The 23,867-nt window shown below is 38.1% G+C and overlaps 1 protein-coding gene across 2 annotated transcripts in view; it reads left to right on the plus strand.

Annotated features, from left to right (window-relative positions):
- The window catches only part of NEK7 (NIMA related kinase 7), a 67,540-nt gene that overhangs the window by 22,407 nt on the left and 21,266 nt on the right, over positions 1 to 23,867 (plus strand). For both annotated transcript variants that reach the window (XM_061465576.1, XM_061465575.1), the window contains exons 4-6: positions 7,094 to 7,156; positions 7,691 to 7,801; positions 22,629 to 22,737. In XM_061465576.1, coding sequence (XP_061321560.1) covers positions 7,094 to 7,156; positions 7,691 to 7,801; positions 22,629 to 22,737 — 283 coding nt within the window. The remainder of the gene's footprint in view (positions 1 to 7,093; positions 7,157 to 7,690; positions 7,802 to 22,628; positions 22,738 to 23,867) is intronic.

The raw sequence follows: 23,867 nt of genomic DNA on the forward strand, positions 1-23,867 counted from the left end.
GCTTTCTTCTCTGATCTTGCAAGTTGTGTCCGTTCCACCCGTCCCTGTTTCATTTTCTTGGCTGTGTTAGGTGTATAGCTGTTCTCTTAGGCCTGTTTGGGTGGTGGTTCCCCATGTTTGTCTCTGCCTTCAAAGGCTGCTGTGACTTAGAATTCATCGGTTGCCCTCTCTTTAAGAGTTACTGGATCTCAGGCCATTGCTAGTGCCAAAAAGATTGCCAATTCTGAGTTCTTATGAAGCTTTCCAACAGGAACGTTTATTTTCAGCTATTAAAATTTTATTTGGCTGAAATATGTACAATATTGATAAATGTTATATTAATGTGTACAAAATGTATGTTTGTGGAAGTAAATGCGAGCAGAAGCAAGTGGCAGTAAGATGCTGTTGGAGAAAGGACAAGCAGATGGTGACAGAAACCGCTCTTTCTGAATTTGTAGTTGCTTCTGAGTCCGGATGACATGAAGTAGTAGAATTCTTGATTTGCTTTCCAATAGGATATGTAGCAGTGTGGAAAACTATTTAATTTGCAGTCCCTTTCTAGTAAGCAGAATAAACAACATAGTACCTTGGGTCTTCTCATCTTACCCTTTGTGCTTCATCCTTCCATGTGTGGCTTGCCTTCTTGTAATTAGGGAAGTGGTATTTATAATAATTAGGTTCTTTCTTTTTCCATGTTTTCTGAGATGCTGTTGAAATATTACCTAAATGAAATGAGAATTAAAAAACAAATCTTCATTACTTCACTTTCACTAATTCTAAACTACACTTTTGAGTGAAAGAAACATCAGGATAGTTCAACCACAGATAATCTTTGAACACAGCAGTATAAGTTTAAATTGCTTCTTGCTAAGTTTCGTAATGTGTTCAAGTCTAGGGTCCAAACTATGCTGAAAGATCATCCTAGAGGAAGAAGCAATACATATTTGCTACTGCGTAACCCTAGGTAACCCTTGCAACAGAGCTATCAATACGACCCTGAGGTATGGGGTGGCATCCTGAGCCATGGGTGATCCCATGGTCACTTCCAAGGGGGAGGTAAGCAACTGCTGGATACTGGAGTAAACACTCACAAAGCATTGCTAAAGAGCAGAAAAGTTGTAAATATTTGAAGTCGGGGGTGTAAAGCTCTATGAGTTCACTTTATGGGCTATTTTTTAAGTAAACCTTAGCTACTCAAATTTAAAGTATGTGAAACTGTGTATTGCAAAGAATTCCAAATTCATTACATTTCTGCCTTACATTGTTCCACCTTTCTTTCAGTTTCATTCTGGAATTGTAGGCCCCTGTTAGAGATTCAGACAAGGAACCCTTTTATCTAGCACTTACATTTATTATTCATTGTGCATTGTCAGTGGATTGCTACTTCAGGCCTGAATTAGAGATAATTAATCTTAGGAAAGCACTTGTAGTTTCACACCTTATGAAGCACAATTGTCTCAGCACACTAATGCTGTGGTGGCAAAATACTCTTAACATTAGTTGTTGCTGTTCAGTATGGTATCTTTTAATATTTATGTGCAGTCAAGTCTTTATTTTGCTTACTTGTGTGCAGGTTTATGTTACAGCAGTCATGCTTGTGTTTTGCTTTGGAAATACTTTTTTGTATTTTTATTTTATACAGGATTTCAAACAGAAATATGTAAAATTCGTATTTAATGGTGAGGTTAGATCTTTATCCTTTTCAATGCTGAAAAGGAAAACTTGAAAAAGTGATGGACTTCAGAGCAAGAGGAATCAAGTAGATTCCCAACTAGGCATGTTACTTCAGATGATGAGTTAAGTTCATAGCTGGTAATTAATCAGATACTGCCTACACTTAGAAGCTAAGGCCTGCTGTTTTCCATCTGATGGTTAAATCTATACCTTCTTGCTCTGCAGACAGTTTTCCTCGAGCTCTGGTTGCGTTTGTGAGGATGTATGTAAGAACTTTACTCAGAAAGTTAATTTCATGTATTGCAGTCTCTTTGTTTTGTTTACATGGCTGCACAGGGGACAGTTCCTGCTCTGCATCTTACAATAGCTTAGAAACTATTCTAAAAATACCAGTATCTCTTGACAGTACTTATATCTCACATTTCTAGAATGCTGAAAGGATAAAGTTATAACCTATGCTCGCCTAAATGTGCTGGAGAAGTAATTCAATGCAAAGTTGCTAGAGAGATTCCTTAGTTGCGAAGCACACAGGGGGATATTTTGGAATAAGTATCTATATAGACTTCTCTGCCTTCATATGAGATTGATTGCGGTAGGAGATGAAAAACTGACAGCTAAAAATGGACTTTTTCTTTCACTTAGCGTTCTTGCTAAGTGGAAAAAAAAAACGTGGCTTTAAAAATGCTCTCAAGTCTCTTCAGCTGTATTTTCCCAGTTGTTTTCAGGAATTTCACGGTGATTGCTAACTAAAGTATAGTGCTTACCATGAGATTTTATTTGATTACACCCTTCATGAAAAAAGGCACATAATAAACATGTTTACTATATTTGTTGCTTATTATCAGATTTTCTACAGGAAGCATAATTCGTTTGTAGAAATGTTTATGGTAGTCCTTGAAAACAGAAGTTGGGGGGAAATAATTACAATTTTAAATAAGCGTATTACACTGTACAATTTGTGCTGACTAGAGAAACACACCTCCAATCTGAATTACTCTGTGATTCTGACCTCATGTGGAGTTATGAATTAGTATTTATTGTAAGTCTAATTAATGCCCTAGCAGTCTAATCAAAATGCAGCAGTATTTATTGATAGCCATTTACAGTGACGCTAACACTTGCAGTCTAATTACTGCTAATTTCTGATAATTGATGTATGGAGCATCATCTCCTAAACTCTGCTGGCAGGAGGATGCTGGTGGTGGCTCTACATTGGATTATGCTGGGTGCTTTCAAGCAGGCAGTTGCTGATGCTTTGTGCTGATCCAAAAGCTTACAGATGTTAATCACTCTGGTTTGGTTAGACCTTTATTGTATCTGCTGTAATTTCCTTAAGATTGTGCAGTTGCACAAAGCTGAGCTACGAGCAAGTTAAGCAGAAATCATTTGACTGTAATGACTCTGTTGCAGGTCAGTCACTCAGCTGCAAGGCATATGCTGCTACAGTTAAAACCAAACGCAGAAAATAAGTGCAGGCCAAGAAAAGTCCAGACAAAAGGTTGCCAGTCCTTAGACAGTTGGTTTCTGTGGCGGTCTGAGGCCTGCTAACAGCAATGGCAGTACCATCTTTACAGGGTGGGAGATGGATAAATCTGTGTGTGGCCCTCATGCTAGGGAGGGGGGAGCATAAGCTGACCTTTCAGCTTGGTTTGCTGAGTAGTAGTAGCTGAAGATGGAATTAGTCTGCTTGCAATGCTATAAGCTGCTACAGTTGTAATGGAAGTACTGACATCCTTCATATTGTTACATCAATAGCCAGCCGGCAGTAAACCACAAGCAAAGGACAGCTTCTCCTGCACCATTGTCTGGTCCTCAGCAGCTCCTGCAAAACAAGCTGAGCACTGCCAGGTGCCATGTGTAATTTTGACACTCACTTGAAAGGATGTTCTTAAAGTCTTTCACTGTGGCTTCTGTTTTTCAGTGTGAGACATTCTTCAGTGTTGAGCCATCTTCTGGTGATGAAGCACAGAGGTTTTCTTGTTGCGTTTACAGTAGCTTCCTTGTGTGAGCTGACACGGCTTATTACACCAGGGGCCTCTGATCTGAACTGCAGCCATTTGGAAAAGTGGAAAGATAATCTGTTCAGAAAGAAAATCTCTGCAAGCTGTTTGAATCTGATATGGCAGGGCAGCAGCTCTTCAGAGGCCATGACTGCTTGATTTTTGGTGGGTTTTGTGGTGCAGTTGTTTTTGCTTGGTTTTGTTTAGGGTTTTTTTGGTTTGTGTGTGGTTCTCCCCAACCTTATTGCTGGAGGAGGTTAATGTCTGTGAAACTGAAATTCTGGACTTCTGGGAAATGCTGTTTGTAGTCTTTTGATGTTAGATCTAGGCCAAAATTTAATGGAGAGCCTCAAGAATGATATACAGTAAATGTTCAGATTGTAAGGATTAAGTAAGACTCACTTTTTCTGTCTTGCTTTATTTTAGTCAGGTAACATTTCAAATGTCACAGCTTCAGCTCAAGTGAGTAACTTTACCACTATGCCGTATTAAGCATAGCAAAAGTATGGGGAGTCAGGTTTATAAAACTTAAGTCTGTCCTTTTATGAGAGCAGCTGCTTGGTGTAGTCTACTCCGGGCTGTTTAATAACAAGTTAGAAGTACTGGGAATACTAGCCAGAATGCACAGACACAATTTTGTCTTTCATGTGCCTTAATCCTAAATCTTTCACAGTCTTGAATCTAGGGTTTTATTTTTGTTGTTGTTATTCCTTTATGAGAGGTACCAGTTTATGTCCCTGTTGGTAGCATAGCTTAGACAAAAACTTGCTTGCAAAATTTGCTTGTTTAGGTGTGTAGGGAAATACTTTTACTATAGGTATGTTGATTTGCCTCTTGGCATATTGGAACAGTCATTAACAGGTGCAAGCTGCTCCGTGTTTTCACAGTGAAGCTCTTTTGGTTTTGAATCTTGAAATTGTGCTCTGGTTAATTTCTCCAAGTGTTACAAGTAGATAATCTGTGGTCAATTTTCAGTCTAGAATTCTATCTGCAGCTTTGATTAGGTTCTCCAGTGTGTTTGGAGTTGTCTGTAACGTTTATAAGGAATATTCTTGTCTGGCTATTATCTGGAACTTAGCAGAAGTGTGAAGCTTCAAGACATGCCCCTACACTTGACCCTTTTCCCCTGCTTCCCTGTATGCACCTTCATCGACTGTTTTTGGGAGAGGGGATATGCAATTTTCCATTTGCCTGGTCTATTAGGTTACAGGGAAAGGCAATTTCAATCTGACGCCTTCCAAGTACTTCCTCAGTTGATGTGCTGCTTCTTATATCTAGAACTTTCCTAAATGTTTCCTGATAAAAATTCATTACAGTTCTTCATGACTATACCAAACACTAGGACTTTAATCTACTGTCAAAAAGGTTAAAGAGCAATGTTTTATTACTCCTTTTGTTCAGAGTTGAGTTCTGTAACACATGCAGTCTACTTCACCTCCATCACTAAGTTTCCCAGCCTTAATTCATAAACATTTCTGTCTTTTCCATCAGTGTTATTGACCTTTTAATACTTGTAATTTCATATATAGCACTAACTTTTTTCTCTTAACTACATCTGAAATTGCTTTCTTTCTCAGTGTTAGCATTCCTTTCTTGTGTCTTACCCTGCTGTGCTTCTCAGGCTTAAGTGTTTATGTTACCTACAGTCTTGTCCTTGAATAATTGCTTCTAGCTTAGTCTGTTTACTTCCCATCATCCTGGTGCTGATATACCAGTAGTTGTGGGATGGTTTACTCCCTTTCTTTCTTGGTCAGTAGCTTTGTTTTCTTTCTTTCCTCATCCCCCTTTTCTTACCATTTACAAGCTTGGCATTTCAATTTTTGACTTAAGAGTTGTCTTTCTGCCACAAAGTGAATCTTGTATCCAGTCCAGGCTGTTTTTTCTTATGCCAGCTTTGAAGACAAAAGATTGGATATCTGAAGGGAAGTAGTGGCTAGCCAAGAGCACATGTATGTTCTGTAAGGACTGTGCTCCATGCCTGAAATCCCTAGACCTTGACTTTGAGGAGAATGACAAACTTACTGCACATAGAAAATGAAGATGAGGTTTAGTAGATCATATGTGGACTTTCTGTTTTGTTTGATGTTCTTTGGGGAGACTCACATGGGCAGTTATGCAGTCAGTTTAAGAGGTGACTTCTTTGCAGACATTCAGTACTTGGTGCTGTGAATCCTTATTTTTGTTTCTGGTGTTAGTGGGAAGATATGAAATGGAAGTTGTCAGCTGTTGAGCTTTTGATCATTTTGAGCTGATGGAACCAGGTACCAATGATCTTCACAGCACATAATACATCTTGAGACCATCTTAGAAAGAAATGTGCATTGAAAGGATACAACTGGAAAAAGTAATCTCATATATGTAACGGCAGTTACTAAAACTCACAGTACGTGTCTCTTACTCTTCTCTGGAACTGAGTATCTTGAAATGTAATAGTATGCAGACCACACAGGACTGGAACAAAACAAACCCTCATCAAGATTTATTTATTCAGAAAGTAATTTCAGATGACAGGAGAAGGTTTCCTTGAAGAAGTAACATTTTGGTCATTTCTAAGGGAATTAGTTGGTGTCAGTATGTGAAGATACACATCTGAGCAAGTGAGGTGGGAAGGGAACCCAAAGGTGGTTAAAAAAGGGAGTAAAAATAGACAGTAGATTAAATATAGATTTGTAGAATGTGGACAAAGACTAATGGCAGGAAAAAGTTACTCCAAACAAAAAATGAAATTACTGGCATGCAATGTGGTTAACCGGAGGAGGCAAAAATGAGATACATTGCAGAGTAATTTGGAGCAGATGGAAGGCAGAAAAAAATGAAGAGCAGAGATATCCAACTGTAAAAGGCTGTAAAAGTCAAGGTGACAGATGAGGGCTTAGAAGAAAGTGCAGTAGTAAACAAATTACAAAACCCAAGTCACTTTGCTTGCTGAAGGGAAGGAAATGGGAGAGAAAGAATTGGAGGTGACAGTGCAATTTTGATCCTGAGAGAAGTGAGTGAAAATATGCATTATTTAGAATAGAAAAGGAAGACTGCAGCAAGAGACCAGAGAAAAAAGGTATGCTCAATAACTAAAAAGAATCAGTTTGTGATAATGGTGTGGCAGGAATGGGAGAAATTGCTGAGATTTGGATTAAAAACAACTTGAAGGAAATGTGCTGAATTATTACTGTGTGCTTGAACAGATATGCAGAGGTGGCAATTAGTCATTGGGAAACTTGTACTTACAATGGACTTGTTCCCTATGAGGGGGGCTAGAAGAATTGATCTGGCAGGAAATCAGTACATCAAAGCATTAGGGGTATTTCTTATTGCAATGGTATGTCTTGCCCACAGTATGCGTAACTCGGATTGCTTTATGGATGCTATGGAATAATCATAATGATTGTTCAATTTGCTATATTGTTATTACTTAATAAAAATGTCTTATCTCTTGTGCATAGATATTTGATTTAATGGATGCCAAAGCCCGTGCTGACTGCATCAAAGAAATAGATCTTCTTAAGGTAAAAGACTTGTTTAAAAATGTGTGGCCATCATATAAGTACATTGTTTTTCATAGATATGCTGGAGGTGTCCACTTGTAGGGTTTTGATACCTTTCACTTAAGGTATCTTGTAACATTTATAGCTTTAAAAGTTAACATTGTGAAGTAAATCCCATAGAAAAAATGGGTGACTCTTAAAGTAGAAGTTTCTGCTAAAACCCAGTGTTGTAAATAACTGTGTTCTGTGTACAGTAAAGTACTGATTTTAAAAGTTGGCTTTGTGTTTCAGGTAACAGTTAAGCATACTATTGAATAGGTACATTGAAGCAAAATCCTTCTAAAATTGCAGCTTCAGTCATGATTTTGACTCTAAAATGCCATCATGTTCTTGCAAAAATACTTATCTGTAAATGATTCTCATAAACATCCACTTCTTGTGTCACACTGAAATAGATTGAAGGGGGGGTTGTTTGCCTAAGTGAGAATGTTTCTTTTGTCAGATGGATAAGAAATGCTGTACACTAAAATGTGCATTATTATTCTGCTTTCTTAGCAACTGAATCATCCAAATGTAATTAAGTATTATGCCTCATTCATTGAAGACAATGAGCTGAACATAGTGTTGGAATTAGCAGATGCTGGAGATCTTTCTAGAATGATAAAGGTAGGTGTTAACTTAAAAAAAAATTAAAGCCTGTAGTGTTCAGCTTCCTTGGATTGTCATTCTGTGTGCTCAAGACTGGGTGAAATGCAGTGAAAATTTAAGGAACCATGGAGAAAAGTGGACTGTTTAAACTGACTGTCCCCAGTGTTGATGCTTATGGAAGTATTTTTTAACACCGTTGCCCAGAATGTAGGTGCAGATGGGGACATAAATAGACCAAAATTATATCATGGCTGGGGAGAAGGGGAAAAAACCCCAAAAGGAAAACAAAAAGCCCCAAATAAACAACAGGAAAACCCATCCAAAAAAAACCCGAAACTTGTAAAGAAAAGCACTGTAACTGCCATTTAAATCAATGCATTTCAACTGCCTTCTTGATTTTCAGCACAACTGTGTTTTGTCTTCCAATATTCTATTCTTTTTAATGATGGTGAAAGCAGAGAAGGGCTGGCTTCATAAGGTAGAAGTTTCTTCTAGATCTTGAACTTCAACTGCTAACCACTTTAGCACCAAAGATTAAAATGAACTGCATCATTTTATAGGTCTAGTTGAATATTTCTTTATCTTGAGACTAACAAACATTCTGAAAATATATTTCATATTTGGTTGAAGTCACACGCAGTGAACTTAAAACAAAATGTTTTGGGTTAATTGCTTTCTTTTATAGTTCTTAAGTGTCTGTGTTCTAGTTAATCGTGAAAATTTGTCCAAGTGCCAGTGTATAAGCTTTGTATTCTCAAACTTATACTAACTTTTAATTAGCTGTGTCATCTTTGTTTGTCATTTGACAACTACTGCTCTCTTTCCCTACCCTTTTTGCACTGTGTCTTGGTGTCTTGGTTTAACTATGTCCCTTTGGTGAACTCTTCTGTGTTCATGCCAATGTTATTGTTGTCAATGCAGGGTAACTCTGGGAACAAATAATGCCAGTCAATTAGCATTCACTCAGCAACAGCCAGGCACAGGATGGAGTTATGCTGTTTTGCTTAGGACCTACATGAATGGAGAATGTTAATTTCTTCATTAATGATTTTCATATGGATTGGTGGGGGGTTTTTTGTTTTGTTTTTTTTTAGCTTTTGAAGAATACTCCCTTCTAGATTGATAATTGCAAGGCAGGACAGTAAAAATTTGGTTCTTAACAGGTTGACAGCATTCTGTTAATATTTATATCCAAATCTGATCTTTTTCTCCATCTCATGAATTATTAATTCTGTGGGCTAACATTTCATAAAACATAAAGGAAGGTTTGTCTTTTCTTTTGAATGTTCAGTTTTGACACAACAGTTATTAATATGAGTACTATGTGACAGATTGCCTTATGGCATGTCTGGTCTTATGACCCATTGAAGGTTTTTCTTTTTCCTCTGCTTGCTTTTGTTTTGTTTTTTCCTCTGCTTTCTCGGGTTTTTTCCTCTGCATTTTTTTTTTCCTTTTAAATCCAGTGTGTGAATAATGGCTTCTTCAGTGCAGTTGGCCTCATTGTCCAAGTCAGTGGGTATTTCTTACAGCCTCAATCTTGGAGGCACTTTGTGATTGCCCTCTTAACATAGGGATCATGTTTAATGTAGCAAACTTGGATTGCTGTTTGATGTTAATGACAGCTTATCAGGCTATTATTAAATATGTATGAGGTGTCACAATGCACTCTGTCTTCGTGCTGCTGGTGGAGGAAATGGCTTGGTAGACTGCTTGGATGGTATAATTTTAAATGTGGGGCGTATCAGTTATATTGCATTTTGTAAAGAAGTATTCTAAAAATTGCCTGAAAAATAAATGATATATGGTAGTGTGGAAACTTCCTAGCAGAATGGCTGCCTGTCACGCTACTAAGACAAGTAGCTATGTTGTGTTGTTAAAACAAACAAACAAACCATGCTATGGCTTATAGCATTCTTGCTAGAATGCTGTTCTAAGTTGGGTGGAAGATGTGGAGGTATTCTCAGAGGAGTGTCTGGGCGCCAGACTTGTTTGTGATTTGTAGAAAAGATCAAGCATACTTTTGAATTTGTAGGTGACCACAGCTTGAGTGACACTGAAACCAATGTTAATGTGAGGGAAAACTACTTAACTAGTTTACTTAGGTATTTGTTATGACGTTATTGGCACATCAGAGAATACTTACAAAGCTGTGGCTCACAGTGAACCTTAATGAATTCTTTAGTTCTTCCCTTAATGAACCACATCCTTGCTGCCCAGCTTTTGTACCATCCCTCTTGTTACCTGTGAATAATACTCTCTTTGTCCCTATTGAGTAGACAGCTGAGGAAAATCATTTGATGCATTCATATGGATTCTAACAGAATTCATAGAATCTGTTGATAAAAACAAAAAGGAAGAAAAAGCAGCTGTGCATTGGCATTTACAAACCTCTAATTTCATTCTATCTCATGTTCTGTTCTATGTACATACACAGTTTGAATTCATTTCACTTTAATGTTTTTTTTTTTCATTGTCACAGGGAGATAATTTCAGTGCAGCCTCCATTTGCAGAAGTGAGGGGATCCCAAATTGAGGATTCCTTATCTCACAGCTTTTAATGATCTGGTAGAATTCTTGGGCATGGCATGTCAGTAATACTGAACAGGAAATGTGATCAGTGAGGGGGAAATACTTGCATTTGATTGAATTGCAGTTTTGCACTGGAATATGTAGGTACCTCAGTACTGTGTAAATGGTGTGTAGGGATGGTGAAAGAAGGAAAAATTTCTGATTTTCTGTATCTGTGGCTGCTGAATCCTATTGCATCAAAGATTTTACAAGTAAATGATTAGTAACTATTGTGCTAGTTCCCAACTGCTCATGGCCTGTGATAGTACGTGGCTACTAAGGTTGAGGGTTGTTCATGGGAAGTCCTGTTGTTACTTTGTAATACCACCTCCTTTTGCAATACAAAAATGCATTGAAAGGCAGGTTTGAGGCTTGATCCTTTTTCCTATTAGTTGTCATTCACCACCGCAAAGCAAAAATTCTTCTGTAATAAGCAGATGATTCAGTAAAAATAACTGGTTAGTGAAGTCTGTGCTGAAGATGTTGATACAAGAGAATTAGAACTATTTTGCAGGATAATTAGCATATTATTTAAGATTAAATATAAAGTTCTTAGGCTTATAAGAAGGGGTGTTATTGACACAAAAATGTGGTGGTTTTTTTTGTCTTAATCAGCAATGAACTTCCAGATCTATTTAATTTCTGCAGATATATTTTTCTGGCAAATATTCTTAGCACACAAAATGCTGCACATTTTAAAGTGAATATGGCATACAGATTTTAAAAATAATGTTTTGGGAACAAGTATGAAAGCTTTTATGTGAAGTCAAAAATATCTTTACAGCGCTGTCAACTTAAATGGCTGTCCTAGGTTCAGCAGTAGCAGTCATTTTTCTCCTTCTTGGTAGCTGGTGCAGTGCTGTGTTTGACTTTCGGCCTGGGAACAGAGCTGATAACAAGGATGTTTTGGTTTGGCCAAGGACTTTGTGAGGCTCATGCTCTGCCAGGGAGGAGGGGAAGCCGGGAAGAAGCAGAGACAGGACACCTGACCCAAACTGACCAAAGAGGTATTCCATACCACAGCACCTCATGCCCAGGATGTAACTGGGAGTTAGCCGGAAGCGCTAGGGCACTGCGGGGTTGGATGAGGTATCGGGCGGGGTGGGGCAAGTTATCGGTCAGCTGGTGGTGAGGTGTTGTATTCTCTTCCCTTGTTATTTCCTTTATCATTATTATTATTGGTGGTAGCAGTAGCGATTTGTGTTATACCTTAGTTACTAAACTGTTCTTATCTCAACCCGTGGGAGCTGCATTCTTTTGATTCTCCTTCCCATCCCTCTGGGAGCAGGGGGAGGGCAAAAAGGTGGGGGGGAGTGAGAGAGCGACTGCGTGATTTATGGCTGACTTTGTTTAAACCACGACAATGGCAAATAATGTGAACTCTACAAAGTGTCACCTAGCCACTTCACCTGCTCTTCAGAGAATGCTGTTTGTGTATATTAAAAAAAACCCTAACAAAACAACAACCCAAACAAACCTATAAATAGCTCTGTAAAATAAGACAAATACTTCAAAACTTCTCTTCAATATGAAGTTCACATTGGTATCTCAGGTTTCTGTAGTTGGGAACAGTGAATTCTGTGTCCTTAAACATACTTTGTTTTTATAGTACAGTTAAAATACAGGGAGAGTAACTTCTTTCCAAGCAACTGGCACATATCTAAATTGCTTGTTGCAGTAGCTGGAGCTCTGTTTAGACTTGTTTGAAATCTCATCGATTAGCATTCTCATGTTTCACCAGTGGTGGTTATTTTGGGCTTCACTATGTGGAATTGCGTCAGACAATTTGTCCTCTCTGCATGGTCTGGGATGCAGACCCTTCCTCTTTACCCCACGCTAAGATACATTAGCGGTGATTTTTGTTTTGGAACTAATTTGCAGTACTCCAGGTTTGACTTAACTTGCCTGTGCTGCCTTATGGAATAGTCTGCCCTTTTTTAAGCATGGAAGCAGTTTTAGCTTCAGCCATTGGCAGCTTTGCCAGCCCAGAGTGCTGTTCCTGCCTGTGTGAAGCAACCATAACTGTTGCCGGATCCATGTGACTGCATCCTGAGCGTGTTACTGTGTGAGGTGGCTACTGGGTGAGATGGCAGCCTTTGGGGATTTATAGAGATGTTGCAATGGAGGTGGATTTGGAAGGAGCATAGGGGCACTGGGTAGTTAGTACAGTCTGCCCTATCTTAAGTGTTCAGTGGTGTCTGTGAGGCTGGACAGCACTGGATGGAGGGTTATTCACATCATTCTGAACTCAGGTGTTGATATAGCGCAGGTCAGAAACTCCACCATGAGTTGCTTTTGTGTTCCTTAGCAGTGCTGCTTGCCCCACTGTTGTTACAGCACGTTAGAGTTGGAGGGTGCACCTATTGCTACAGAAGCTACTTACTTTTTCTGTCTGCAAGTTAGCTGCACTGGATTGCTGGATGCTAATGGCCCATGATTCACAATTCTCGGTGCAGTGAAGCTGACCATCTTGCTGAGAATGGAAACTTGTTTTTTCAGACTGTTTCTTTATCTTACAAAACACTGACTTACAACTTTATCAGTCATAGGAGATAGCTGGCATTCATGTTTGGAAGGCTGGTGGGGCAATGATGATGTCTCCAGTGTAGTTTGAGCAGCAGTGTTGCAGAAGCTGTATTCTGCTGTGCACACGTGTGCAGCATGGCAGTAACTCTGCTTGCTGTTGGGGAAGGCAAGATTTAGCTGCGTTAAGAATGTTTGTTAAAATACAACAATTTCATACTGAAACGCTGCATGCCAGCTGTCTGCTTGAGGGTGTGTGTTTCCAAAAATGTTGTGTGATTTAGTAGGCTGCTGAGGAAAAACATGTTGTTGTTTTGAGATGTTTTGTTTATTTTTCATTCTATTTATTTATTTTAAATATAACAACCATTGTATCTGAAATATTGAAAGTCACTTGTGCCTTGAAACAGACTGAAAACTTGGAAAGGGGATTTTTCTTACAATGATGGCTGTGAAAAGTCACCTAAAATCAAATTCTTCCAACATAAGAGTTCATATGTGCTTAAGAGAAATTGCTGGAGCATAGCAGCCAAAGTAGAGAATTTCTGTACATGTAGAGCTGCATGAACCTCTTGCATCTCCTAGTGCTGACAGCATTGCATACTACATGAGTGACTATGAGTGCTTTGACCTATAGTACAGGTGATTCTAATGGTTTTGCTCGAAATAGCTTTTTCGGGATGCTTTGGGTGGGCTGAAGCTTTCCTGTCTCTCAGGGGGGAGTATTTATTCTTTCTAGCAACACAGGGAAGGGAGTAATCTGAGATGAATGTACAGAAGACAGAAGGCTAGGCAGCCAGAAGAGTAGGCTGGGACAAGCAGCTAAATGATCCTTAAGGGGGAATTCCCTGATTGGGAATAGGGAAGACAAGTGGACTGCTGGTTAGCAGTTTTTGAGAGAAGGTAGACTTTACTGCCTTGTGTCGTAACAGAATGCGTATAAAAGCAATGGGTTGGGAAACTATGGAATGTGAGTCCCTGTACTGGACTTGAGCACAGTGAGATTAGAGAAAAGCTGGTGTGTTGCCATAGAACAAGACGGATTGGGCAAGGATATTACAGACAGACAAACCGTCTGCCAGCAGGGAGGGAGCCTGGATGGGGTAACTCAGACTGGCTAGGAACAGGATGCTATTGTGTAAAAGGAGAAAATGGGATTAAGCGACAGAGATAGGAAAGGGACAGGTCTGGGATGGGGGCAGATAAGAGGCAGGTTGTGTAGGAATTACAGATCAAATATGGAGGAAATCATAGAATGGTTAGGGCTGGAAGGGACCTTAAAGCCCATTCACTTCCAACTTCCCTGTCGTAGGCAGGGACACCTTCCACTAGACCAGGTTGCTCAAAGCCCCATCCAGCTTGGCCTGGAGCAGTTCCAGGGATGAGGCAGCCACAACTTCTCTGGGCAGCCAGCTCCAGTGTCTCACTGGTCTCACAGTAAAGAATTTCTTCCTACTCACGATGAAGAACCTGTCCGCTAGCGTGCTGCCTCTTTGAGTGTGGAATGGGACTCAAGGTTCAAGAGCATTCCTGTTCGGCTGCTGTTTGCAAATGTGAATGAAGTCCACTGGCAGTACCCATCTATTGCCTGCTGAAGGATGGTACTCTGTTGTGCAAGTTACTTGGTTAGTTGCAATACTAGTTGTGGCTGTAAAGATACTAGCTTTGGTAAACTGTGCGTAGCAGTATAATAGGCTGAATTCCTGTAGTTATTTTTGTTTTTTTTTGAATCTAGGGAATTGCTTATAACCTAAGGAAGGAATACTAATCTGTGAAACCACACATTCAAAGGCTAGAAATTCCTACAGCCGAGTATCTTGAACTCCAGCAAATTTAAGGTTTATGTCTTCTTTGAAGAACCACTGCTCTATTTGGTGTTAAGGGTGCAACTACTCTGGGTAGAAATCACGATGCAGTACATGCACTTCTTTGATGCCGCCTTTGCTGCAGTGGTTGTTTTCAAGGTGGGGAGTTCAAGAAAGATAAAGGTTTCATGGTTAATACAATTGAATCCTCTCCTGAAGACCATTCTTTCTTACTGTCTGTGGTACTGTTCCAAAGCGATACTGTATAAACCACTTCAGCTACTGGTTTTTGGTGGGAATTTTAATTGCTTTTTCTGTATTTCTGATATCCAAGATAAAACTCTAGGGTTTGATTTGTAGAAGTATTGAATGTTCACAGCTTCCTCTGTTCTGAGTGGAAACTGTGCTTTGAAGATGAACTGTGTCATAAAGCAGCATAAGTACGTTGAAAAGGAGGTGTTTAAATTAGTGCTAGAATTAATTAATGCTTTTGATCTTAATTCTTTGCCCCCATTCTAATCTGTAAAATGGGGATAATACTACCTCATTGTTTCTAAGGCTGTTTGTGAAGATAAACTTTACCAAGTTTATTTTATTACTTCGATATTTCAGTTATATGTACCAGGAAGCCAGACCCCTCCCTGAAATTATATTTAATGATAGGTTTTTGAATAGTGCACAGTAAATAAAGCCTAGAGACATTTTGAAGCTGCTCATTAGCTGAGTGTCATGAATGAATGAGAAAAGGGTCCTTTGACATGAAGAATACTGAACTGAAAACTGCGTCCATGGGCACACACTCTCAAGGGGGAGAACTTACGGTAGCTTTAATTCTGAGATTTTTCTTATATATGTATTTATGTTGAAACAGTTGACATCAGGTTTGTGGAAAAAGTATTTTTGAAGTAGTTGTTTTTTTGTTTTTTGTTTTTTCATGTTTGTGCATTTTCTCGTCATGGTACTGATTTATCCATGTCTGTAAATGCCAGTTTTAAAATGTGGAATGTGGTTCTTTCGGCTTTCAGCCGTATCTGTGTCTCACTTGCACTCTTTTCTTTTTTCCCATGACTGCTAGATTTTATTTAAAGAACAAAAAAGCCCACTACCCCCACCCCAGTACCAAGCCTCCTGACTCATAGTCTTTTTGTGTAGCATATGGTTATGTTTTGTAACGGAGAACAGCTTGGCACCTTGCTGAAGCTACATCATTGATAAATGTTAAAAGCGTCAAAATATTTTTTTCTCAATGTTTTTTTCACATTCTGTATCACCTTTACTTTTAGCTTGTGTCCTCGTTTTTGAAAAGACTTTCAAAAGATAGTGTGTAGCTTCAAGAAGCATGTGGTACAATAGGATACTGTAACACAGTATGTGCTAATTACAGATCAAAGCTGAATTATTTTTATGTGCCTTTTCCTAAAGGAGAAACCAGGGGCTTTGAATCAGTCAGGCTAAATTTTGCCACTAGCCTTTATTGAAGCTGCTAAGAATCTTTTTCTTTAACTTTTTTACCACGGTAACTAAAAAATAGTGCATCCTGATTCAACTTTGTGTATATGCTAACAGTTTAGATGGTAAAAAGGGAGGGCTGTATGTTCACAGGGAAATGGCCCTACTGAAGATGGAGCTGTGAAGTCCTAAAAAAAAAAAAAAAAAGCCAAGGCCTAGAGGCCTGCAAAGCTAGGAGAGCTAGTTCTGGTAAGCTTTTGCTGCCCATACATGTGTGTTAGTGTTACTGAAGGGTCTGACTGGTGCTTGACTGTCACCTCTGCATTCAACCACAGCTAACTGTAATGAGAGCAGCGGCAGTGATTTGCCATGTTCAAGTTAGGCACATGTGCTGGTGGAAAGGAAGCTGACTGGTCCTGCAGTATATAACCAGTGGGGTAATCAGGTTGGGTTAAGTGCCAGGCAGCCACCTTATTTTTTCTGTGAATCAGCAGTTGGCTGTGTCTGCCACTGGAACAATGAAAGTAAGTGGGCAGATTTTCTGTTAAAAATAATTAGTCTGTCAACACTGTTTTGTCTCATGGGCAGTCCCCTTCACAGACGTCACGCGTGAAACTATTGTGTAAGCTGACTGGTTGTACTTGCAGGGAGAGTAGTGATGTCAGTCAGCTATGAAAAGTTAACTTGATGTAGTAGTGTGTAGTAGTTAAAACTTCATTTAACTATTACACAGACTGTTCAAATAGCTCTAACTAAGGCAGAAATGTTTGTGGTATTTCCATTTTGCCTACTGGTGCTGGAATTGTCTGACTCCATGAACCCTTAAAGAGCAGGGAGAATGGAAAGATTTTATTAAGTAATAGTTCTATGGGCTTTTCTTGTTAGAAATGCCCTGCCAACAACACTTGGAGTTTAGTTTTTCACATGGTTGTTTTTGGAAAACCTGCACTGTCAGTGTTTGTGCTACATTAATAACTTGATGAGAATGAAGAGAGAAGGATTTGTCTGCTGTATTTGTAGTAAAAAGAGAAAGTTAAGAATGTAGCCTGTGTATTTACTGTGTTATGCTATTGCTTTTTATTTGGAAGTAGAGTTAATGATTCAAGCATGAGTTTCAGCTCTGTATTCTCTACAGTTTTCCAAAGGGGGTTTATTGGAGAGAGATGCATGTAAATAAATACTGTTGAATTTAAACATACGGCTGTGTGTTTTAAGAAGCCCCACTCATGAGTGACAGCAGAGACAATGAAAATGATGCAGTACTGGAAGTTTTATTTTAGTGGCTCAGTGAGTAGATCTGATTTCAGTAGGTGATTTTTATCTCCAAACAGTGGATGCTCTTTTTTGCATGAGCAAAAATGTTAGATGGAACAGAGTGGCTGTAGGTTGACTATTTGGAAGGGAAAAATAAAATGAATCCCTGCAAAAGCACTTGGAAATAAGTGACATTGTTCAGAGTTTTCTCAGGAATCTGCATTTAATCAGGAGTCTCATTAACAGTCCCATTAATAGATTATTAACACAAAAGAATATACTAAAAAAGGAAAATATGAGAATTTTGACTTGTGTTTTTCTTACAAGGCTTTCAATTTCTTGTATGTAGATGTCTCTATTTTGATTATGTGTGAAAGAAGATTGTGTTTGAGAAGACGTTTCCATCTCGATTCTTTGGTGTGTTTGTGGTGGGTTTTTTTATTTAGTTAGTTTAGGGAAGACCATAGTGTAATTCTACTAGTCTGCCCTTCTGATGCTGTTTTGTGCATTAGGTTTCGTACTGTGTCTTACTCTTTTGTGCAGTTGACTTAAGTTATTTGCCGTATACTAAGATCACTAACGGATAAAGACTGAATTTATTCTATATTTTTTTTTAATGCATTTTTTTTGGTGGATTCTGGAAGAGAAAAACTTAACATAAGCAACTGTAAATCAAAAGTGGAAAAACATCCAGGTATTTTTTTAATTACTTTTTTAGTCTCTTTATTGGCCAACTACTTCATAGTTTCTGTATGGTCAGTTGGTAGATGACAAATAATTTGGATTTTTTTAAATATTTGTTCTATTTTTACAGCTAAGAGACAGCTGCTACTCTTGAAATGTAGGCAAACTTGTGATCAGACTGGATGAATGAATCAAGATGTGGTGAAAAGTTCTATTTGTGTTTCTGCATAGAAAGCAAGAAAAAATGGCAGAAAACTTATCATGGTCTGAAGAGGTGGGCAGCTTGAATTCATGAGTACACAGAGCTAAACAACACTCCGGGGACGCTGCATTCCTACTAGAATTATATTGCCTTTTAAATAGGAATTGCCATGTAGAAACTTAATTTCTATATACATGAGTCTCTGATCTTTACTTTGAAGTGCAGAGATGTTGAGGTCCATCTTCACTGGTCTACCTTTTGACCGTTTGCCAGTTCTGCTTTATTTTTGTTGTATTCACAATGAGAACTCTTGCTCACACTTCTGTAATATCCTGTTGCAGCTTCCTGACCTACTCTTTCCTCTTCTTTCTGGTAGACCACATTAAAAATGACTCCCAAGAAAACACAGGCAGAAGTGGCCAGAACTTCATTGTGTGTAACTTGGAGGTTCCTTGTAATAATCCTTTCTGTGTTGCTTTCTTCTTTATGAAGTTCAGATTTATTCCAACAAGTGTATGGTTGTTGAAAAACCAAAACAACTAAACAACAACAAAACTGCCAAAACCACCCCCATCTCAAAAACAAAGCAAAACACTTTGTTGTTTTGTAAGCTGGAAGTGAAGTAATGGGAATAGGCAGATGCAATCAAGTTTCTTATCAAAACATGAAAGAAAGCAAAAAGAATATAAATAAAGCAAGGAATTGATCATTCTCATTTTACTTTTCCTCCAAATCCTCTCTTTATTTATTTTTATTTAATTTTTTTTAATAAAAGTATGTTCCTTCCCTCCCCCCCACCCCCCCCGAGGTCTCCAATTGCACTGAAATCATCCGTGCTCACTGTGCTTTACTCATCAGCAGTAAATCCTTAGTTTTCTTACAAAAGTCAAACATAGTCCTTTAAGAGTATTCTCTGAACTGTGCTTGTTAAGTCTAGATAAGACCATTTACTAATTGCTGTCACTTTTGCTTTTGGAATTTGACCTTTAAAGCATCATCTTCAGAAACTCAGTATGATATCATTCTATGCTTTTATATTGATTTAAAACTTTTTTTTTCCCTGTCTACCTTTTACTTTTTTTTATCCCTCCCAGAAGCTGAATGGCATGTGCTGTTTAGGTGCGGGGCAACTATGTTTGACTAAACTAGGATGGAAACATTTGGAGAATATTTAACTTTTCTTGTAGTAATTCATTAAAGAAGCCCAGGAGAATTCCATTTTCCTATAACCAAACTGCTCTTTCATTCTGTGAAAAGGGACGAAAAGACAAGCTGGTGGTATAACCTGCCTACCTTAAAGCTCTTTAAGGCGTTTGAATACCAGATTTATGACCACAAAAATTTCTAGTTGCATTAAGTGACTGAATTGCAGTTTCCTCTGTAGTGCCATTGTGAAAACTCTTCAAAGTAGCTTTTTGAGATTCCATTCTCAGGGACGGAAACCTTGTGGGATGTGTCTTTTGAAACAAATAATTCTGGCTAGGAGATAGTGTGCTGCTTGAGCATGCCTGGTATTCTGTGTTTACCTGATAAAACACTAGCTTGCAACACTGCTCAAATTTTTAATGCACATGTACAAGCAGTTCCTTTTTTGCCCAGTTTCAAATATGTTGAGACTGATGCTTCATCTCTAACAGGATTATGTTTTTTTAATGTCACACCCTAGAAGGTCAGTGATTTGAGGAACATCAGGACAGGTGGAAGAAGCAGAATAGTGAAATGTTGAAGATGAGAGTGCCGCAGAAAGCTGTATGTCAGGCTGTATTCCTCTGAGGTCAAATTTGAGCAGGTAATAGCAACTCTTATATAGTGGAAGATGACTAATAAGTTTGCTTGATTATGTAGACTTTGGGATGCTTGAGACATTACAGCATTAGGCAGAGAATTAGTTTCAGCATTAACTGTTTGTGGTGCTGCTACACTCTGCTACTGTAGAGGTTAAAAATTATTGTTTTGGCATCATGTCATCTGCACTTTGGCCTTCCCCATAGGGAGGGGGCAAACCCCACAACCAGTAGAACTGCATTTTGCATTGTGGACTATTTAAAAATGAAGGAGAGAGAAAAGGATCTTGCTTTCAATACAGTTAATATGTGCTATATGTATGAATTTAATTATGCTGTTTGGCATAAAAAAGGTTTGACCATGCTTTCCATTGATCTGTATTTCTTGTTAGAAGTTCTAATCAGGAATGGGATTCCTTTTCCTTATTGACTTTTCTCAGAATTAACTCTGCCTGCTGGACTGTTTCTTAGAAACATATAATTTGTTTCAGTAGCTAGTTTTGCAAAGTCTTTTCATCACTGCTCTGGCTGTTGGTGGACAGCAGCTCAAGAAAACATTGAGAATATGTATTTTGAGGGAAGAAGATAGTGTAATTAATTAGTACACAAAACAATTTTCAGTGAGTTTATTTTAGAGATAATTGTTTTCAAACTTACACAAGAGAAAATGATACTTATTTCTTGTTTAGTTTAAACATAGTTAGCAAATCTAGCAGCTCTTTTTTTACATCCTCTTTAGATGGATAAATTCTACAGGATTAATATCGATGCTTTCAGTCAGGAAAGAGTTGTTATGCAAAATTATTAATGCCTTCAGTAGAGTGAGGCTACATTTTAAAAACTGTTATACTGAATGCTTGCACTGTAAAAACTGAAGCTGATTTTTCTGGTGTACAGTCGGCTACAGTGTTATAAATGGCAAATGAATAAAATGTCAAAAGAATGCTTGTACATAAATACTTTAAAAGGATGCTGATGTACTTTAGGTACATTGGAATGGAAATCTGTAATGGAAAATCTTCCCATTTCAGATATTTTGTTAATGGTGGCGCATCACTGTACTTAGATTTAAAAAAAAAAATCAGAATGTTTAAATAAAGTACCTAGTTATAATTATGATGATTTCAGAATGCATTTTAAAATCAACTGTGCTTTCATGTGCACATGCTTACATGTATTGTGTATTTAGTTTTGAATGAAAAGAAACCTGGTCTCCATCTTCCTGTTGACATCAAACAGTCCTCTGATATGCAAATCCAGCTATGGGGAGAACAGATACACAGGGTTTGTTTGGATTCAGTCCAAGACTGCAAGAGAATTATATTTAAAGAAGTAATTTATATGCTTTACCTCATTTAAATGAAAATGTATTTTGAATAATCACTATAACTAAACACATTTCGGTGAAATGTTATGATCCTTTGTATCACAGATACGTTTGGCTATGTTTAGTTTAAAAACATCTTTCTCATACTCCTGCATGCATCTCTAACGCGTAGATGCATCTGTCAACTTCTCAGTGGCACATTTTAATACAGCATATGAAAATATTTTTATTTTTCCAGCATAATAAATGCTTGTTATATGAACTTTCTTAGGGTGTTCGTGTGAAGTGTGTGTGTACATATGCTGCTAAAATAGATCTAAGTACATTGCTTTCCATCTAAAATTTTGCTAGTATTAGTGTTGTATTTCTTTTGTGCATTTAACTTAAAAATCTGTCAAAATGGGAATTCTTTAAAAAGAGAGATTAAATAAGCAGCAGTTTTTCAGTTGTCTTACCTTTAGCTGCAAAATTTAGAGGGATCAAACTTGAATGGTTTAGTATTGGCTGAATTCCAGGTTTTCAGTAGGTATTTTTGGAGGACTGTGTCATTCCAGTCCCTGAATGTAGTATTTGAAGGAGATGAATGTAGCAGAGCATAATTGTGTTTAACGTAGGCTTTAACAGGCCATTGAACTGTGACCAGTGATTGGGAATGGTCATTCATACAGGATGGAAGATATTTGAGCAGGAGTTAGCTATCTGTGAAATTGTCAGAAATGTCACAGTTCCTTTAGTCCTGTTTTACGTATAGCAGAAGTTTCCAAGATTAATCGGATAAACTCTTCTTGCATGACCTTTGTGCTTATGGGTCACTACTGTTTTTCATTTCTATTTAGAAAATAAGCTCATGGAAATCCATGTTGGTGTAAGGAAGTATTTAATTTAGGAAGCTCTGTGGCGCATACCTTTGTATCTGACCTTTGTTTGTTCTGTGTCTGCTTACTCTATGCTAGACTGTTCTGACTGCATTAATCCTGCACTGAGGATTTCTAAATAGCATATAAATATTTCTTTTGGGATAGCAGCTTGATTTCATTAATGTCATGTGTGTCTCTGTGTTGACAAGCACATACATTGATGATACATGTGTTAGTATTTAAGGGAAAAGCTTTATGTCAAGAATTTTTGTTAAACTTTTCTCATTAGTTTGGAGCATCTTTTGTTTTTAAATAAAGGATTTTCTATTTTTTTAGATGTTTTGTGTACGTTTTAAATTTTAATATTCAGTGTCCATCCTTTTTTCTTTAAGCATTTTAAGAAACAGAAGAGGTTGATTCCTGAAAGAACAGTTTGGAAGTACTTTGTTCAGCTTTGCAGTGCCTTGGAACATATGCATTCTCGTCGTGTTATGCATAGAGGTAATACAGGATCAACGGTGATATTTGTCTTTGCTAAACCTTTTACTTTGTGAGAATTAAGCTGTTTCAATGCCAATGACACCAAATAACATCATAGTGGAATTGATATTGGCAGCTGACACAATGTGTGTTTTTTGTAATGTTTTATAAGCAATGGAAGAGTGTGACAGAAATTCGTGGTTCTGCATTTGTTGTGGTAAGCATTTGTTTGCAGCAAGTGTTTGTTTGCAGCAATGGCTTGTGATACCAAGGTTTCAAAATAATTCATGGTACTGTGATGGAGACCCTGCACTGCTACCTCTTTGCTTGGTCAGTTCATTTTGCTGGCTCTCATTTTCTGTCCTGTTCTTCTGTGTTTTCCCATTCTCTTTCCCATTGCCTGCATTCTTGCACAGCTATTCATCTATTCTTTTGACCTTTTGCACCTTTTTTTCTTGTGAAAGTATTTGTCTCCTGCTATGCTTTTTGATGATGTATAGGCCCATTTCCCGTTCCCTTATCTACTGGATTATGTCCAGCTATGAGAATTTTCTCCCCTTCTCTACTTCTCTCTGCTATTTCCAATCTCTGTGTCAAGTACTGTGTCCCAACAGCCCTTGTAGATGCCAGCTAACTCTGTCAGGTACTAAATTTCTTTTACCCATTTTAAACCTCTTTAGTGCTGTCTCCTCTGTATGCTGTCTTCATTTTACCTTTGAACAGAGTCAAATAAAACAGATCATGGTATAGCTGCTTCTCACATGTACCATTTCTTTTGCTCTGGAAATCCCACTGGTTATGAGTTTCAAGCTGTATATGGGCTATCTCTTTGGGTTCAGGTGAAATTGTGTCTTAGGTTGGTGACTTCCTTCTGCTGGGATGTAAATAGCTGCCTGAAAACAAAAGTCATCTATCTCTGCTGAGCTTTGTCATTTGCAACCAGAGACGTTGCACTCTTCAGGAGATGAATTTAGATGCCCCTGCCCTTGCTAGTAGCTTTCCCTTGTGATTCTTCTTTTTCTTTTTTCTTCCCCTTTGCCCATTTGTACATATATCTGCAAGTGCAAAATACCCAAAGAGAAGGACGTAAAATTACAGGCCCTTTCCATAGGGTATAGGTATCTTCCTTTAATGCTTTTATAACTAAACTA

The sequence above is a fragment of the Pezoporus flaviventris genome, unplaced genomic scaffold (genome assembly GCF_033815535.1).
Source record: "Pezoporus flaviventris isolate CSIRO_AGI_PZ_B2104156 unplaced genomic scaffold, CSIRO_AGI_Pfla_v1 ptg000040l, whole genome shotgun sequence".
Lineage (NCBI taxonomy): Eukaryota > Metazoa > Chordata > Aves > Psittaciformes > Psittacidae > Pezoporus > Pezoporus flaviventris.